The sequence below is a fragment of the Oryza sativa genome, chromosome 3 (genome assembly GCF_034140825.1).
Source record: "Oryza sativa Japonica Group chromosome 3, ASM3414082v1".
NCBI classification, from domain to species: domain Eukaryota; kingdom Viridiplantae; phylum Streptophyta; class Magnoliopsida; order Poales; family Poaceae; genus Oryza; species Oryza sativa.
Window position 1 is genome coordinate 2854396 of NC_089037.1, and position 19590 is coordinate 2873985.

General features: G+C 40.8%; 3 protein-coding genes across 3 annotated transcripts; 1 reads left to right on the forward strand and 2 right to left on the reverse strand.

The window, feature by feature from the left end:
• The first annotated feature begins 263 nt into the window (after nt 1–263).
• Nucleotides 264–6191, forward strand: LOC4331644 (uncharacterized). The gene is made up of 12 exons (XM_015777080.3): nt 264–580; nt 683–898; nt 981–2072; nt 2481–2603; nt 3014–3195; nt 3279–3510; nt 3612–3821; nt 3943–4071; nt 4945–5013; nt 5517–5639; nt 5723–5773; nt 5867–6191. Exons 1-12 carry the CDS (start codon nt 335–337, stop codon nt 6014–6016), a joined length of 2823 nt encoding a protein of 940 aa, XP_015632566.1. The 5' UTR covers nt 264–334; the 3' UTR covers nt 6017–6191.
• An 871-nt stretch (nt 6192–7062) lies between these two features.
• Nucleotides 7063–11234, reverse strand: LOC4331645 (cell division cycle protein 48 homolog). The gene is made up of 9 exons (XM_015775671.3): nt 11079–11234; nt 10793–10955; nt 9972–10200; nt 8871–9637; nt 8564–8785; nt 8400–8471; nt 8047–8328; nt 7604–7963; nt 7063–7508 (listed from the first exon to the last, which is right to left on the reverse strand). The coding sequence occupies exons 1-9, from the start codon at nt 11114–11116 to the stop codon at nt 7212–7214; spliced, it is 2430 nt and encodes an 809-aa protein (XP_015631157.1). The 5' UTR covers nt 11117–11234; the 3' UTR covers nt 7063–7211.
• Nucleotides 11235–11747: 513 nt separating this feature from the next.
• LOC4331646 (ras-related protein RABF1) lies at nt 11748–14785 on the reverse strand. Its single transcript, XM_015772981.2, has 8 exons — nt 14569–14785; nt 14036–14109; nt 13856–13939; nt 13643–13737; nt 13341–13446; nt 12883–12972; nt 12712–12798; nt 11748–12017 (listed from the first exon to the last, which is right to left on the reverse strand). The coding sequence occupies exons 1-8, from the start codon at nt 14591–14593 to the stop codon at nt 11979–11981; spliced, it is 600 nt and encodes a 199-aa protein (XP_015628467.1). The 5' UTR covers nt 14594–14785; the 3' UTR covers nt 11748–11978.
• Between the last annotated feature and the right edge of the window lie 4805 nt (nt 14786–19590).

Here is a 19590-nt window from a genome sequence, read left to right on the forward strand (position 1 = left end):
AATGATATGTACTCTGCAATATCTCGTATTATTATTATCTTATAATTATTATACATAAATATATTAAAAACAATAATATAAGCTTAAGATATTTTACCTTAAAATCTGAGATTCACTGAAAAAAATTATAATAATTTAGGTTTTATGTTAGATATGCCTCGAAATTTTTATGAATTTTACTCTTTTATATCTATTTTTCTATTTTCCTTTTTTTTTTGTCTAGTGTGTTGGCTTTTAAACCCCCCTTGACCGAAGTCGCACGCGCCGCCATAAACCCTAACCGCAGCGACGCACTCCACCTCCTCCTCCACCACGCCGCCGGCGGCCGGGCGCCATGGTGAAGGCCTACCTCCGGTACGAGCCGGCGATCTCCTTCGGCGTGGTCGCCTCCCCGGAGTCCAACGTCGCGTACGACCCCTCCGGCCGCCTCCTCCTCGCCGCCGCCCTCGACCGCTTCGCCGCCTGGGACCTCAAGCGCGGCCTCCCCTCCCTCTCCTTCGCCACCGCCGCCCCGTCCCCCTCCCTCGCCGTCTCCTGCCTCGCCACCTTCCCCTCCGCCGCCTCCGCCTCCGCCTCCTCGGTATCACACGCTGAACCTTCCTCCCTTTCCCCTTTTGCGGTTTAATCTCTCCGCATTTTGAGCTGGTTTCATCATCTCGTGCGCTGTGTTGGTTTGCTTCAGATTGCGAGTGGGCACGCCGATGGGAGCATCAGGCTATGGGACACGGAGACCGGCTCCTGTGAGGCGACCCTCCATGGCCACCGCTCTGCGGCTTCCGCCCTCGTATTCGGCCCCTCTGGCGCCATCATCGCCTCTGGCAGTAAGGACTGTGACATTATCCTTTGGGATGTAGTTGGACAGGCCGGCCTTTATCGACTCCGTGGCCACCGTGATCAGGTATACTACATTGTGCTTCTCTTCTCTGTCTCTATTGGGTAGCAAAGTTCAGTCATACTAATCTGGCGATTACTCGCTGTAGGTCACGGGTTTGGTGTTTCTGGATTCAGGGAAGAAACTAGTGAGCTGCTCCAAGGATAAGTTAATCCGGGTTTGGGACCTTGACACGCAGCACTGCCTTCAGATTGTTGGTGGCCACCGCAGTGAAATATGGTCAATTGATGTGGATCCCAGCGAGAGGTTTTTGGTGTCTGGGTCGGCCGATCAAGAGCTGCGGGTGTTTACGGTCCGGAAATCTGCTGAGGAGGGTGAGGATTGGAGCAAGTGGGATATGCTGAAGCTATTTGGTGAGATTCCAAGGCAAAGCAAGGAAAGGGTAGCGACTGTTAAGTTCAATAAGAACGGTAATCTTGTGGCATGCCAGGTGGCTGGGAAGACGGTGGATATTTATAGGGTTCTTGATGAAACAGAGGCAGCACGGAAGGCCAAGAGGAGGATGCACAGAAAGAAGGAGAAGGCTTTGGCCAAATCCATGGCTGCTGAAGGGAATGGTACTGTTATAGATCCTTTGTCGGCTCAAGACTTGCAGAATCCCACTCCTGTTGTCACCGATATATTTAAGCTTCTCCATGTTTTGCGGGTTAACAAGAAAATTTGCTCTGTCGCATTTTCTCCAAACAATCCACCAAAAGGTTGCCTTGCCACCTTGTCTCTATCTCTGAATAATAACATGCTTGAGACATACTCAGTGGATAATGAGAATGTGTCGAATATGTATTCCATTGAGATGCATGGACACCGTTCTGATATTAGGAGTCTTGCACTTAACTCAGAGGACAACCTCCTGATGTCAACAAGTCACAATGCTGTTAAGATATGGAATCCTAGTACTGGCGACTGTCTCCGGACAATTGATTCTGATTATGGATTGTGCAGTGCATTTGTTCCTGGAAATCGGTATGCCCTTGTAGGCACAAAGAGTGGTACTTTGGAGATTATAGATATTAATAGTGGAAGCTCTATTGAGGTTATAGAAGCTCATGCTGGTTCCATACGATCAATTGTACTCATTCCAAACGAGGATGGAACTGCTGGTGCATGGGGTTTTGTCACTGGAAGTGCTGATCATGATGTCAAGTTCTGGGAATACCAATTGATGCAGAAATCTGATAATGTGAGTCTTCTGTCTAATCCCTTGGCATCGTCTGTTCTCCTATGACTCTACAGAAGTGTCTGTTTTTCTTAACCAAGTCTCCATTATTTATATGCCAAGAAGAACAACAATTTATTGTGATGCATCTCTTAATGACATTCTTTTGGTTTATTTTGCGCCTGCAAGTTTACTAACCAGTTCTCCACATGAAGAGGCATGTTTTGCCAAATTTCTAAATGATGTTACACAGAAATATAAAAATTCAATGTCAAAGAATTTCTTGTGTTGCACTGTTTTTGATGTAATGAATGCGCAAGATCATCGATCTATCTGTTCTAGTTGAACTTTCAATGTTAATCTGATAAGCATCATAAATATCGTCTGCATAGGCTTTTAGAATAACTTTAGTGTTTTCTCATCTTGTTCCAGGACTCTAAGCAGCTGAGCGTAACAAATGTCAAAACTTTGAAAATGAATGACGATGTCCTTGCAGTAACCATCAGTCCAACTGGGAATCATATTGCTGTTGCTCTCTTGGATGGCGCAGTCAAGGTTTGTATGGTTTTGAACTTCTCTAGAAAATGAACTACATTCTTTTTAGTGGGGACCTTTATGTGAACACAAATTTGGGGCTTATTTTTATGATTATGTATTGTGTATATAGATAGAGAGCATGATTCTTTACTTCCTTGTCCATAAAATTTTTAGTTTTCTAATTTAGAACAGGACAAGCATAAGCAAATATCTATTTTCCGCCAGTCAGTTTATATGGGCAAAGCTATTATTGTTAATATTTTCTTGGCATCCTGCAAACTTGGTAACGCAGTAAGCACTTGTACTGAACTTTTTTTATATCTTGAGGTGCCAGTTGGCATCCTGCAAACATGGAAATAAAAATGCAATCTAGAATTAAGTTTTTGATTTCATCAATTTCCTCAACATCTTGTGCTGTGTGTTTGCAGGTCTTCACTATGGACTCACTGAAGTTTGCCCTTACCCTTTATGGCCACAAACTTCCAGTTCTCTGCATGGATATATCATCCGATGGAGTTCTAATAGTTACTGGTTCTGCAGACAAAAATTTGAAAATTTGGGGTATGGATTTTGGTGACTGCCATAAGTCTATATTTGCCCACACGGACAGGTTATTTCTTGCCCTTTTGTTTTCTTTGTGATTTGACTGTTGGCACAATCCTTACACCTTTTTCTCACGTGTTCAATTTGCAGTGTGATGGATGTTAAGTTTGTTTCTAAAACACATTATATGTTCAGTGTTGGGAAAGACCGCACTGTAAAGTACTGGGATGCTGATAAATTCGAGTTGTTGTTAACACTGGAAGGACACCATGCTGAAGTTTGGTGTCTTGCCATCAGCAGTCGTGGTGATTTTATTGTAACAGGTTCTCATGACCGCTCTATTCGGCGTTGGGATCGTACTGAAGAACAACTCTTCATTGAGGTATGCAGTGATTGTATTGTTTTAATGGAATCCTGTTATTGAATGTTTGCTATCTTTGCTTAGATTTTTCTTAGCTCTGAAACCCACAAAAATAAATGCAGGAAGAGCAAGAGAAAAGGTTGGAGGAAACTTTCGAGGCTGATTTAGATAGTGCTATGGACCACAAGTATGGGCAAAAAGATGGTGCTCCTGATGAGGGTTCTGTAGGTGTTCCTGGTAGGAAAACCAAAGAGACAGTAACTGCTGCTGATGCAATTATTGATGCACTTGACACTGCCGAGGAAGAAGTAAAACGCCTTGATCAGCACCAGGTATTAAAAAGTGAAACTAAAAACATAATGTGCAACCCTTGTTGCTATTCTGTTACTGCTGTTAAATGATGACTCACCAAGTGGAATATTTACTTCAGCTATACATTTATTATAATTTCAGGAAGGACAAAATAATGGGAATGGAACTACATTTCAACCCAATGTTATAATGCAAGGGCAGTCACCATCGGATTATGTTTTGAATGTAGTTTCAAATGTTCGTCCAAATGACTTGGAACAGGCTCTCCTTGTAAGTTTTTCCCTTATCTTCCCTAATGGATGACATCATTCCTTTAGTTTTGTCCTGTATTTCTCACAGAACGGCTTTCAGGGAAAAGCCACCATCAATTATTTGTTGTTATAGTAAATTACTAGCCAATATTTGTAGTGTGGTGATCCATTTTATGCATTGAGTATCATCTAATGTCCACGTATTCCACCGATGCCCCACTGACATGTGGGCCCAGGGCCATCTGGCAACCTTGCTGTGAGTGGTATATTGTAGATTTTTTTTAGGGAAGATATGGATGAAACTCACTGATATAGGGCTTGTTTGGTTTAGTGCCATACCAAAACATTGGTAGTGCCAAAATCTAGGCATATGGCACTACCAATAATTTGGTAGGGTGGAGTTCTAAGTAATGTGTTTGGATTGATACCAATTAGAAGCCAAATTTTATGTTATGGTGAAGAAAGTCCTAGAATTATACCAAATTAAGCATGTGCATTACCATCCATTTGGCTTCAAACCAAACCATCATATTTACTATTCAAACTACCAAAAAAATTGGCATGGCACATTTTGGCATCAATCCAAAGTGGCCCATGATTGCCCCTATTGCAAAGGAAACAAAATTCAACTGATAGGATGAATTCCAACTTCAACAAGACTGCACACGTAAGAAAGGCTTTCTGGAACCATAAAGTGTCATGCCCTACTGGGGTAGTATAGAACACAATTCTTTGATTTTGTTCAATCTGGCCTTGTTGTTTTAGTACATAACCATATTGTCAAGCATATTGATTGTGTTCGTTAGCATATTTAAAAAACCACTAAACAGATTCATCCTTGTATATTAATCATTCATCATTTGATTATATATTTATGTTTTCCCTGCAACAGTCATTGCCATTCTCAGATGCACTTAAGATCATGTCTTACTTAAAGGAGTGGTCTATGGTTCCTTTGAAGGTAAAATGCTAGTACTTCATTGCTCTCTATACTAGTTATGTCATAAATGTAATTTACCTGTCAACTTTCTCAGTTTCCAATCCTATGACTGCAATAGACATTCCATTCTAGTTCATTTTACTGCGAGTTTTCGAGTGTTGTTTGTCAGAAACCACTTTCTTTGTTCTCAGCTAGAATCGCACCATTCCTATCACAAGCCATTTCATAACTAGCAGTCTAGCTGTCTCTCTTCAAGTTCAAAATTGTGAGTTTTTTTATGTGCATGAATACCCAGGACGTAAAAAAATGTGTAGTCCATAATGGCTAGGTTTACGCTGATTCATGGAAGTTGTTTAAGCTACTGTTTACATTAAAAAATTACAGAGATATTGGGTCATCACTGGTGGCTTCATGGATTTTGTTGATTAATTCAGTTCCACACGTTTGTGTTACTCTATTTTATATTGACCTAATTGTTCCATACCCTCATCTGCACAAATCCTGATGTCTGTTGTACGCTGCAGGTTGAGCTTGTTTGTAGGGTTTGCCTAGTGCTGCTTCAAACACACCACAGCCAATTAACTACGACACCATCTGCAAGATCGATACTTACAGAACTGAAAGGCATTCTTTACAGTAGAGTAAAGGTAACTTTTGGTTACTTTTGTTATCTCCCGTTATACCTTTCGCAGCAACCTGGTAATGTATTTATGTGATGTTCATCCTTTAGGAATGCAAGGATGCTATAGGTTTCAACCTTGCTGCAATGGATCATATAAAAGTAAGATTCCGCCTTTTCCATCAAAAACTCCTTTTCCATCAAAAACTCTTGCTACTAGTTCTTAACTTTGATGTGAAATCCCTCTTCTGCTAGGAATTGTTGGCCATGAGATCAGATGCTCCCTTCCGAGATGCAAGAGCGAAGCTGATGGAGATCAGGCAGGAACAATCAAGACGATCGGATAGGTCAGATGGGGCTGAAAAAAGGAAAAAGAAAAAGCGAAGAACATCCGGTGAGAGCTGAGCTTTGTGGGCGAGGCAAAGTAGTTTTTTTTTTGTCGTAGCATACAAACGATATATCGGCGTGCTCATATTGTGTCTACATGAGCACGACAGAATTTTGGCATATCGAGTGTAAAATCAAAACGCGCGTTGCGCCAAATCTTTTAGATGTAATAGCAGAATGTGCATTTGCTCAATCCTACGTACTCCCTCCGGGTTAATAATATTTATCGTTTTAGACAAGAACACGGTCTCCAAAAAATAACTTTGACCATTATTTTCTATTATAATATATATAAAAGTGTTAACAAATATATGATTTTATTAAAATACTTTTTAAGACTAATCTATACATGTAATCACCATATTTGAAAGATAATGATTTTAAAAATGATTCATAATCAAAGATTTTAAAGTTGGACCTCACCCTTATCTAAAATGACAAGTATTATCGGTCCGGAGAGAGTATTAATTAGATGGCATCACCGTGTTATGCATGCTTTTCTGGTTCCGACAGTATTGATGGATGAAGTGGGAGTAAATGATGTTTCTTTACGTAGGAGGTAAAGAGGAGAGAATGCGAGAGAAGATTTGAGAATTTTTAGAATTCCAATGAATCTGTGATATTATTTAAGTACTTTTAGGGACAAATCTACGCATTACAAATAGTTTTGATCGGACTATTTGTATCCGTTTCATATATTTGTTGAATATTTTCAAACAGTACAAAATGGTAATGTTATAGATGTGTGGTACGTTCAAAATATTTTCAATTTGGTCTCAACAATTCAAAAGCAATTAGTTGTCAACGCCGAAATTATCAATTATCAAGAAACGGAGTAATCTCTTATGTCAACTTATGTCTGCCCTCTGACCTTTGTTTTTTTTTGTCGGTTGGTGTCTCGCCGACCAAATGAAGCCTCGGATTAACACTATAAAAACAAACTTCAACAAGTTCCAGCCTTGCAGGAGCATCTATAAACCTCACAAACATACAACGCAAATCTATCCATGCTCCAATCGATGAATACAACCCGCAACCATGCTCATCCACGACACATCCATACAGAAACATGCAATTCGGTTCAGTACCTCTCAAAATATTAACTTAAAAATAGTACACTGTTTCCCCGTATGTTACATATGATAAAGTTTACCAAAGCGAAATAGACATACTGAACAAAAGCACGGAGGTTAAATATAAATAGCACAGCGATCTAACTATATAAATCATCATCGTCAGCTGCGGCGGCAGCGGATGCGAAGGGGTCAGCGGCGGCGCCGGCGCCAGACGCTGGCTGGTCAGCGAACCTAAACTCGGTGCCGAACCCACGAGACTGCTGCAGAGTCTGGGCGAAGGCCTGGTACTTGCGGATGTCGGCGTCACTCACACTCCGGCGTGCGTACTTCATCGACTCCTCGAAGTGAGCCGCCTTGATCTCAGCAATATCATCAACCTCGTCCTCCTCCATGGCTTCAGGGTTGTCCTTCCTCCGCTTCTCCATCTCGATGTCCTGAAATCAAAATCAAGTCTCCGTTAGCACGCAAGCATAAGCCAGAAGTATGTTTGGAATTAATAACTAAATAATATTGAAGATATTTATGTTACCTTTTCAATGTTCTCTCTGATGGCGTATTTGCATGCACGCTGGCAGATTTCTGTAATATCAGCACCACTGAAACCTTGGGTGTATTTGGCAAGAGCATTCAGGTCTACATCCTTGGCCACAGGTGACTTCCGGAGGCAAGCTTTGAAGATCTGCAGCCTAGATTGATCATCAGGCAGAGGAATGTAGATAAGCTGATCAAGACGCCCTGGCCTTAGCAAGGCAGGGTCAATGATATCTGGCCTGTTAGTAGCACCAATAATGAACACGGTTTTCTTCGCGTTCATGCCGTCCATCTCAGTCAACAACTGGTTCAGCACTCTATCAGCAGCACCTCCGGCATCACCAACACTGCTTCCTCTCTGAAATATGGTTGAAAGTAATCAGCCATAAAGATTATCATGAAAAAACCATGGAAATCGTTTGTTCAGAAGAGATAACTAACCTGGGTAGCAATTGAGTCAAGCTCATCAAAGAAGAGGACACAAGGAGCTGACTGCCTAGCCTTGTCAAAAATCTCACGCACATTGGCCTCACTCTCACCAAACCACATGGTAAGCAGCTCAGGTCCCTTGACACTAATGAAGTTAGCCTGGCACTCGTTAGCAATTGCCTTGGCCAACAAAGTCTTACCACAGCCAGGAGGGCCATAGAACAGAACACCTTTGGACGGAGACATGCCAAACTTCTCAAATTTCTCAGGATGCTCCACTGGATATTGGACAGTCTGCAAGGTTTTAAAGTATGTTAACCACAAATAAGAACTCATAAGTGAGGAAAGAAAAGAGCAATAAGTACCTCCTGCAGCTCCCGTTTGACATTCTCCAGTCCACCAATATCCTCCCAAGAGACATTTGGAACTTCAACAACCTGAATTTAAAAGGAAAGCTAGATGTAAGCCTCGGAAACAAATGGGAATAGATCCTGGTAATGTGCAAATAGATCATACTAAAAATACTCACAGTTTCACGGAGAGCAGACGGGTTGCTTGTCCCTAGTGCAGTCTTGAAGTGATCATTTGTAACAGCCATCGAGTTAAGTATCTCAGCATCTATGGTCTCATCCTCAAGATCTATAATATCCATCTTCTCACGGATGCATTGGAGAGCAGCCTCAGTGCAAAGAGCAGCAAGATCAGCACCCACATACCCATGAGTGTCTTTGGCAATGTGTTCCAGGTCAACCTGCGACAACAATGTAATAACTATTAAAAAAAAATGCAACCAATAAAGAATATTTTGCATCTAGACTGTAGTGGTGATAACTCACATCTTCAGCCAGCTTCATGTTTTTGGTGTGAATCCGAAGAACTTCAAGCCGCCCAACTTCATCAGGAACACCAATGTCAATCTCCCGATCGAACCTACCAAACCTTCTGAGAGCAGGATCAATACTGTTTGGCCGGTTTGTAGCACCCATGACAATGACATGGGAACGAGCTTTGAGCCCATCCATAAGAGTCAACAGCTGTGAAACGATGCGCCTCTCAACTTCTCCATGGGTCTTCTCTCTCTTTGGTGCTATGGAGTCTATCTCATCGATGAAAATGATTGATGGTGCATTCTTCTCAGCTTCTTCAAATGCCTTCCTGAGATTACTCTCACTTTCTCCTGCTAGCTTTGACATAATCTCCGGGCCATTAATCAGAAAGAAGAAAGCACCTGTTTCATTAGCAACAGCTCTAGCAATGAGGGTCTTTCCAGAGCCAGGGGGTCCATAAAGCAGTATGCCCTTTGGAGGCTTCACACCAATAGACTTGAAAAGTTGGGGATGGCGCAATGGGAGCTCAACAAGTTCTCTGATTTGGGCCATCTGCTTCCTAACTCCACCAACATCATCGTAACCAACTTCATCAAGTCTTTCCTCATCCTCCCTCTTAATAGGCTCACCATCACAGAATATCTCCGTATCAGGTGCAACAATGCAGTACTCTGCAGGGTCAGTCTCTATAACTTTGAATTCAACACTTCTCATCCCACCCCTAACAAGGAAAAGGTCTCCTTTCCTCAAAGGACGGTATGCTTCAAGGAAGTACGCTGAAAAGTTACAAATAAAAACAGTATCAGCAGGATGTAAGAAGGCGACACTAGAGGTTGCAAGAGCACGTTTAAACATATCAAGGTTGAATATTTGCCATAATATTAGCAACAATGTAGTTAATGTTATAATGTACATCGTAATATAGGTACTACAGTTCATGGAAATTAGGAGCCACAAAAACTTTCCTCGACATAATTAAGTATCAAACAAGCAAGTTCAAATGAAATGGCTAATACTGTTTTAGAACATGGCAGCAAAGCTCTAAAATTCTCTATCTAGAACCTTCTATAAGAGAAAAATCAAAATACTTCAGTGATAAAGAAATCTTACGTTTCAGGAAGGCATCAAACAAGTTTCCGGTGATGCCCTCAACAGTATCATCAATTGGAAGTATGTGCACACGCTTGCCGTATTTGACATCTGGGCATTGATGAACAGACACGACATCACCAAGTCGTACTCTCAGGTTCTTCCTGACAACCTTGTTCATTCTGATCTTCGGCTCCTCGCAGGTGTCATCAGCAAGAACAATGCAGATGGTGTCTTTTCTCTTCTTACCCTGTGATGCAGTGAGCCAAAATGTCAGCAGCAAATAATAAAATATGCCTTGATGACACAAGAATTATCATACAATGCAAAACAGAATCCCAAGTTCCCGACCTCATGGCATTATAAAACTAAATAAGTACTGTTGTGAAGCTACCTAGTGAATAGCCATCACAGTTTAGAAGTTAACTGCAATAATCTTGACATAATTACAGATTGTAAGCTGTACCCAATCAAATTAGAGGATCACTTATCACAGCATAATTACTGTAACAACCTAGTACTAAGGAAGCTAAAGAGTCATGAGTCATGAATACATATAATCTAACCATATGTAATCTGAATAAATAATCTACACCAAGGCTAACATCAGGGGCAAAAACTAGAAAGTAGCAAACATTCAACCTCACTAATAATTTATCCTCTACAAAACAGTAGACACACAAACCTAAGCTTAGAGACAAGAAAGCTAAGTTCTTTTTTCATACATATTCACAATTCAGACCATCAGTTCCTACTATCCAGGACAAGCACCACAGATTAGGCCTTCAAACCCTCGCAATTGAAGCTTAACAGAAGAATTACAGAGGCAAGGATCCCCAAACCTTGAGCAGCACAGTGTCGCCGCGGAAAAGCTGGAGCTTCTCCATGGTGTCGGGGTGCATCCCGATGACGGAGTTATCATCGTTGGTGGCCTCGTCGACCACCAGCCGGTTCGGCGACTTCTTCCTCTCGAGGATCGCCGTCGAGAAATCCTTCTTCCCCTTCCTGCTCACAACACCACCACCACCCCACGAACATTAAAATCACCCAAAAAAATCGCAAAAAAATCGCAAAAATTCGATAATCTACCAGATCGAAAAGGCTAGATCAGGAAGGGGGGAAACTTACGGATCGGAGGAGGAGGAGGGCTCTCCCTGGCTCGCCATGGGAGTCGGCGGATTCGCGGATTCGGGGGGGCCTCGAGCGCAGAGGCGCTAGGTTTTGGGTTGTTGGGTGTCTCTTCTCTTCTCTTGGCGGAGATATTCCGGGGGGAGAAGTGATTGTGGGGGAAGACGAGGGGATTAGTCTACCTTAAATAGCTCCTTTCTTGCCGAAGGGGTTTGGGATTCGACCTCCTACCGTCCTACGGGTTGGGCTCGGTTCGGGAGTCCCCGGAGGTCCATGACATGTGGGTCCCACGAGGCCCGTGGCCCACGCGACATAGAGTTCGGATGAGGTGGGTCCCGGAAGATGGAGGGGGCCCCGTGCCGAGTTGAGAGAGTGTGGGCCCGACATGTCAGTGTATCAGGTAGTTGTTGTTCACTTGTGCCTGCTCGTGCAGGAATAGGAGCATGTGTTCGGCTCGGAAGAGAAGTTTCGCATCTTTTGCTGCCTTCGATTGTAAGGAAAGTGTCCCGTGTTCGTATGCGATCGTGGCATTAATTCATTATACTGCACAAATTGTAGAGCGTAAAAGGCAAAAGTTTCTGTCTGTTTGAGGTTAGCCATCTGCAATTGTACACGGAGTACTTGTTTAGATGAAACTTCGGTGTGGTGGGTGTACACAGGCACAGCAACTAAGCAACTTTTTTTAGTACCGATATTAGATTGTTTTAGTAAACTAAGATGTTACACGACGGCACTATTAACATATACAATACGATACGATTGAACACAATGGGATAAACTGTACAGTATCCTTTGTTTTCCAAACAATCGACCATACAGCAGTTTTTGCCCTGACAGACATGTTACATGCACATTACCAGCTTGTATGTGTTCCACTTCAACAAACACCGAAGCTAATTATCAAGACGCCGTTGGCCTGGGCAACCTCTTCGCAATTTCCTGTACAAGGAACATGATCAAGTTATGAGGACGACGTTCACAAAGTTTCTTTTCCCAGCTATGTAGTGTAGCAAAAGATTTAAACATAAGAGGATAAAAACATCAATAGGAAAAGAACATGAAGGTGACAGTGCATGTGGACAATGTCCAGGAACCTGACTGATGAAAATGCAACGAAGTGTTTATCCGTAGGGCGTAGGCTGTGTAGAGTTGAACTTTGTTGTTAAAATGCCCACATTAGGCTGTCCCTATCTGTGGTGATCCTTAGGCGAGATCAGAGAAAATCACTGATTCTTGTGCTGAGATTGTTTATCCACACATATATGTGCTAGTGACTTAGTGAGAGTTTAATATGAGGTTAGAGCTGTTCTTCCATACCCCAAACCTCTTCTAACTAACTCAGGAATCTTTCTGTTTTTAATTAATAATGCAAAAACGGTGACCTGTTAATGGAAAAATATCATACCATAACGAGTTAGTATGATGATGACCATTGATGGCCTAACGCAGTAGCTGTCCATTCAATGCTTACACGTAAGGGGGTGGGTGAAACAGTTAGGATTTCCATGAATTTGAAGCTTTGGTGTTTTTGTTCAGCTTGATTAATTTGAAATAAAATAGCATGTTCTCTTGTTAGCTATCCTGCTTCTTGGACATCGTGAAAGCAAATAGCTTCATATGCTAGGGGGCATACCTCAAATACTTGGTTTATATTATCAGCTGTCTTTGCTGATGTCTCGATGAAAACCATATTATTCTTCTCTGCATACTCTTGTGCTTCCTTCAGAATGTGCACCATATCGTCAAAACAATTTTGCAGCATATTGTGATACTATGTTTACTACAACTTCACACAAGATCTGACCTGAGAAGATACATGTCGATTTTCATGTAGATCAGCTTTATTACCAACCAAAACCATGATAATATCAGGACTACCATGTTTTTGAAGTTCCTGCAATATAAGAAAAAACAATCTGAAAGTGCTTCATACCTGAAAAAAGAAGTGGAAACATAACATACTTCACAATAGTCGACATGGTACAATCTCACTGAATCAATTGATATTGATGAAATAAATCTAGAAGGTGCATTTTAAGATTAAATGCAAGTGTTCATATTATATACACTTCTCACGCTAGTCAGGGTAATCTTTGAGCATAAGCTTCAACACATTTATAATATTTTAGCAGCAATCTTACAGTATGATATAAAATTTTACTAGAACAGTTTCGGGCAAAAAATACAAACTCATAGTAAAAGATAGAAAGAGTAATCAATCAACCAGACATCAGAAAAGCAGATAATTTGGCGATAGCATACCTTCACCCAGTATTGTGCTTTGCTAAATGATTCTGGACTAGTTATGTCGTAGACAACAACTGCAGCAGCAGCTCCTCTGTAGTAAAGAGGTGCCAAGGCAGCATACCTAAAATTGGCTGGTACCAATGAGTTCTTGATTGAGAAAAACCATATGCATGTGTGGCACGTAAGATGGATCAATTGTAAAAATCAGTAACACATACTACTAGAACTTTCTCACAAAACCAATGCTTCTAATGCACCAACAGCATGCCATTATCCCAAGATTGGAAGAAGCTAAAACCATAGTGCTGTATGTGTACCTCTCTTGTCCAGCGGTATCCCATATTTCAAATTTCACTATTGTTGAGTCCTCCAAAGCCAATGTTTGTGATAAAAATGATGCACCGACAGTTACCTGAAATTATTTGAGGAAATAAGTTTAAAACAATCGAACTTCTGAAAGTAAGAATCATGCATCTAAGGTGAAGAATAACATTATCAACTGAAACTAAGAGACTCAAAACAGTAATCACCTTGGAAGTGGGATCAAACTGACCACGAACAAAGCGAAGAACAATGCAACTTTTCCCTACACCAGAGTCACCAAGCAATACCAACTACAACATCAAAAGGATGGACACGTTAAAGAAAGCTGCTAGTAACATGATATAGAGGCATTATTGTAGTAATAAAGGGCAAAATGTGCAGTAAACCTTAGCACGCAAGTCCTTTGAATCAGTAGCGGAGTTATCGTTGCTAATATTGTTCAACCCTCCAGTGCTTCGAGCTGGATGACAAAACAGTGCTATGTGTTAACAAATGGCGGAAAATGGCTAATTCTTCTACTCCAGCTACAAACTTTCCCCAGCCCCCACTCACATACATCCACACACGATCCTCCCATTCATAGAGATCGTGCAGACACCCTGCTCTAACCTCCAATTAACCCACAAATTGACTTAAATTCACTAAATCACAGTTCAAAACCGTCCAGATTGCGCGAATTTTCGCCCCGATCAACGCTGTGACCGAAAACATTTATCCCCAATCAGCTTTCAGCATAAAAAAGCTGGTCCCTCCCTCCCATTTTCCAAAGCAGCAAGCCACGAATCGAACCCAATTTGAAAACCCCCACGGCAACACCTGCTTACCTAACACTCGGTACCAACAATATCCGCAGCCGAAACATAGCCAACGAGGAAATCTAATCTAAAAAAGGGGGATGGAAACGTGTGAGAGAGAGAACCTGGCACGGAGGAGGAGCAACCCATCGCCGGCGATGCTAGCCGGCGTCGAGGTGAGGCAGAGGGACGCGGAGGCGGCGGTGGTCGGTGGCCGGAGGTGAGGCGGGCAGATCGATTGCCGCGTCGCCTTCTCTCTCTCTCTCTCTCTCTCTCTCTCTCTCTCTCTCTCTCTCTCCCCTACTCGAGTCTGTTGATCCGCGCGATTGTGTTGGTTTGGTCGGTGAAGCCGAAGAGGGGGGAGGAGGTCGTTGCCGCTGGCTAGTGGGCCCCACTGGTGGGTCAGGGTGTCAGTGTCACACGGCGGAGATGCGATTTTATCCACAGAATTTTAGTGGGCTTAGGCTGAATTTATTTGTGGGGCCTTTTTGCATTTGGGCTCATGTAGGCCTATCACTCCTGTCAAATCCCCCTTTGGAATTTCCGGCCGGTTTTGGATTTTAGGACGAGTTTCACGAACTGTCAAGTCATAGAGCTTTGCTTAGAAGTTTGCAGGGGACAATGGTGTGTTATTGTCCGAATTTCTGGGAATTCATCCGTTGAGATTTCAGCCACAAAAAAATGTGAACTGAAAATTATTTTGTTCGAGTATATGACAATATCTATGACACTTGCAAGACACAAGTTCTCTGCTCCTACTTTGGAACTTCAGTGACGGAGCTGCAGACAAAGCACAATTGTTGTATATTAAGAGAGAAATGACGTGATACTATTTCGGAAATGGAATGGGCCGGTTTGATAACATAGGCCAAAAAATAAGGTCTGTTCAGATCGTAGCAAATAAACCTTACCAAATTTTGGCAATACCGAAGATGTCGATATTATCAAAATTTTGACTGGAATTCATATGTATTTATTAAATTTGGCAACAAATTAGATGTAGATATTTTTTTACAACTTTTAAAAAAATGGTATGTTTGAAAATGGCATCAATCTGAACAGCCTCTATATATTCTGTTTCATTTTTCCTAACTGAATTGTGAAGCCGCTGCGAGTTTTACATTTTTTGCAGCACTGAGAAAATGTGAACTGAAAATTATTTTGTTTGAATATATGACAATATCTATGACACTTGCAAGACACAAGTTATCTGCACCTAGCCTCCTACTTTGGAACTTCAGTGACAGGGAGGTGACGGAGCTGCAGAAAAAGCACAATTGTTGTATATTAAGAGAGAAATGACGTGATACTACTTCGGAAATGGAATGGGCCGGTTTGATAACATGGGCCAAAAAATAAGATCTGTTTAGATTGTAGCCAAATAAATCTTACTAATTTTTGGCAATACCGAATATGTCAATATTGTCAAAATTTTGGCTGGAATTCATATGTATTTATCAAATTTGAAAACAAACTAGATGTAGACATTTTTTTGCAACTTTAACAAAAAAAAATAGAATGTTTGAAAATAGTATCAATCTGAACAGCCCCTATATATCCGGTTTCATTTTTCCTAACTGAATTGTGAAGCCGCTGCGAGTTTTACAACTTTTTCAGCACTGTAAAGTGCAAGGTCTAGCTAGTTAATTTGCGAAACTTCAAGTAAACTATGGTGAAACTTCGATGCTTCCCTCGACACTTTTGCCAGAAATTTGGATGGACGCATTTCGTCTCCTCATGTCTGGATCAAAGCATGCGACATCGCGTGCAACAACACATGTGCGTAAAGCGTCTGTGGTGACCTACAATTCTACAAAGTTGGATCGCAAAGAACACTCATCAGGCAGTAGTGTGCTCTGCTCGTGCAAGAATGTTTTTCTTCCACTTTCACTTTCTCCACCAAATCCTCTCCTGCATGTATGCAGCAAACCTGATACAAGTGATGATATGTCTGAAGAAATAGAGGAACGAAAGTGATGTGTCAAGGGGGGCCATGCAATGCGATCCACTTTGTTCTTTAACTTTAGCTTAAAGGACTTCTTTTTTGTTTGGCTTTCAACCCTTTCATCATGGTAGAAGAAGGGACAATAAAAAAGTAAGGTCAAGCTAGGGATATATTTTATTTGTGGTATTTTATTCAATCCTGGATTTTGGTGGTTCTGAATCCAAAACTAAGGTCAATCTTAGAAGATAGTAGTATTTTTAATTGGAATACAAGCATAGTGGAAATCTAGAAAAGAAAAATTATATATTGCATGGTTGAGGTATCGCAGTAAACAGTTAACACTATTGTGAGGTTTCTTCAGATCATAGGAAGGTAAACAGTACGTCATGATCAGCTGACATTTTGTGTTAGTACGGGTGCCTCTGTTTTTTTCCCTTCTTATCTCTATCGCCCAAATTGTTGCTTGCAAAGTCTAGATCACGCCAAATAAAACTGTCTGTAACTCTGTACGCTGGTTTGGAGCTTATTGTTAGTCAAGATCATTGTGTGGTACTAATTGAAACTTTGATCTCTTCGTTGTGATGCATGATGCTGAACTCAATGGTGTTAGTTAATGCGTCGAATCATCTTCTGTGATTTATCTAGCGAATTCAAGGAAGTACAGTTGAGACTTCAGGACCAAGGCCTCTAACCACCGGTTTCTGACTGTGTGCAATTTGATTACAGATTTCAATAATTTCATACAAGTAGCCCCCATAAAACAAAGAAAGAACTGCATGAATTGACTCTTTTGTAATCAGCAAAGTTAACAATAATAACAATTAACAAACGAAGCCATACAGCTGGCATAAGTCTGTGTTTAGTTCCACGCTAAAATTGGAAATTTAAAGAAATTGGAATGATGTGACGGAAAAATTGAAAGTTTGTGTGTGTAACAAAGTTCGATACGACGGAAAAGTTGAAAGTTTGAAGAAAAATGTTGGAATCTAAACAGGCCTAAGAATGATGACGATCTTGCAGTTGGTAGCAGGAAAATAATGTGCTGCAATACTAGATCAGATCAGTAACCAGTTGATTGTTGGCCTTGCAAGTTAGTACTGACACTTACCTGCAGGCCACCCACATTCAGATTCAGTTGGTCACTTGAGCCAAAAGTTTGTGATCTGGCCACTCTCACGGTCTCACCAGACCTGAAGCTGCCAGGATGAGTGAAAGAATGGAAGAAATGGTCCAGGATCATGGTTGGCAGCCACTCATCCAGCATATGCAGGTATGTGGCACACACAGAAGCTACCTGCCATCAGGGAAATGGCTGTCAGAAAGTGGACAAGTTTGGAGTGCCAAATCTGGGATTAAAGAAGGCCCAAACATGTGATTAAAGGGTGAAATGAGCAAGGCCCACTGCCCTTACCAAAGTCTGAAACTGTCTTTGTTTCTTTCCTTCTTGTTTTTTGATAGATTCCCTAGTGAAAAGTGATCCCCTGTTCTTTTTATTGCGGGTAAATAAAAAATGGAAACATAAAGAAGAAAGAAGAAAGTCAAAAGGAAATTTGAGCTAAAGAAGAAAAAGGTTTTAAAGGGCAGTGCAAAGATTGCCTTTCAATTTAGGCGGGAGTTTACATGGATCATGTCTAGTTGCAATCCAATTCAGACAGAACCTGAATTCAGTTGCAGTGACATTTCCATGAAAGTTTCTCAAAAAAAAAAAAAAAAAAAAAACATGGGAGCATTGAACTATACTTAACTTCACTGCATTGCGCAAACGTAGCAGACAGTTAAATTTACAAGACATTGGCCGTCTTTTAGATTCCAACTTTTTTTTTTCAAACTTCAAATGTTTTGACACATATACAGAGCATCAAATATGGACGAAAAAAGAACAATTGCACAGTCCGACTGTAAATTGCGAGACAAATCTTTTGAGACTAATTACACCATGATTTGACAATGTGATGCTACAGTAAACATTTACTAATAACAGATTAATTAGACTTAATAAATTCGTCTCGCAGTTTACAGGCAAAAGCTGTAATTTGTTTTGTTATTAGTCTACATTTAATACTTTAAATGTATATCCGTATACTAAAAAAATTTGGCACACGAACTAAACACAACCAAAGTGTTGTGATTTATGACGGTCTGCAAGTACTATTCAAATAAGAATATAAGATCACCGGTGACCGGTCGGTTGGTTGTTTCTTTCAAAATTTTGATTTCCTTGAAAATTAGCACGGTTGCCAGCTCGATTCAGGTCAATTTGTCCAAAGATCCGACTAGGACAAGCTGACCAAACCAACAGTATTCATGATATTGTTTGAATATTAATGTGTTTCTCATCCAATGAGGCTGGAACAGAGAACAGAACGACCCAATGACATGGCGATGTTATCCTCACAGCCAGTGATACATACTCCCTCCATCCCAAAATGTTTGACGCCGTTGACTTTTTTAAAAATATCTGACCGTTCGTCTTATTTAAAAAATTTAAGTAATTATTAATTCTTTTCCTATCATTTAATTTATTGTTAAATATACTTTTATGTATACATATAGTTTTACACATTTTACAAAAGTTTTTTGATAAAACGAACGGTCAAACATGTTTAAAAAAGTCAACGGCGTCAAATATTTAGGAAATGAGGGAGTATATTATTTTTAACATTTCCCTAAAATATAAAAGCACCATATTGCTGCCATATTATGATATTATCGAATAATGTAACATGAATGTAGATAAAATTAAAAAAAAATAAGTCTAGTGCACAACGACCGGCATTGCAATCCGGTCAGACCAAGGCTGTGTTTAGTTGGATCCAAAGTTTATATTTTGGTTGAAATTAGAGATGATGTCACTGAAAAGTTGTGTGTGTGTGACAGGTTGATGTGATGGAAAAGGACTGAAGTTTGGATTCAAACTTTAGATCTAAACACAACCCAATTCTTCCGATTCGTAAACCCACGAGACAAAAAATATAAAAACAATTTGCGTAATCAGGGCGGCAATGCGGCATGCCCCAAACCATAATTAAAGAAAACACCGACTCAATTATTCAATTAACTAATGGAAAATCAGCACACCGACAAGAGATTCATATCCAGCAGTTGTTCGTACAGGATTAGGTTATCCACTACTTCCAGAAATTGAATTGCAGTCCAACATTTTCCAAGTTTCAGCTTTCAGAAGTCCGTGTTTTTCTGACAT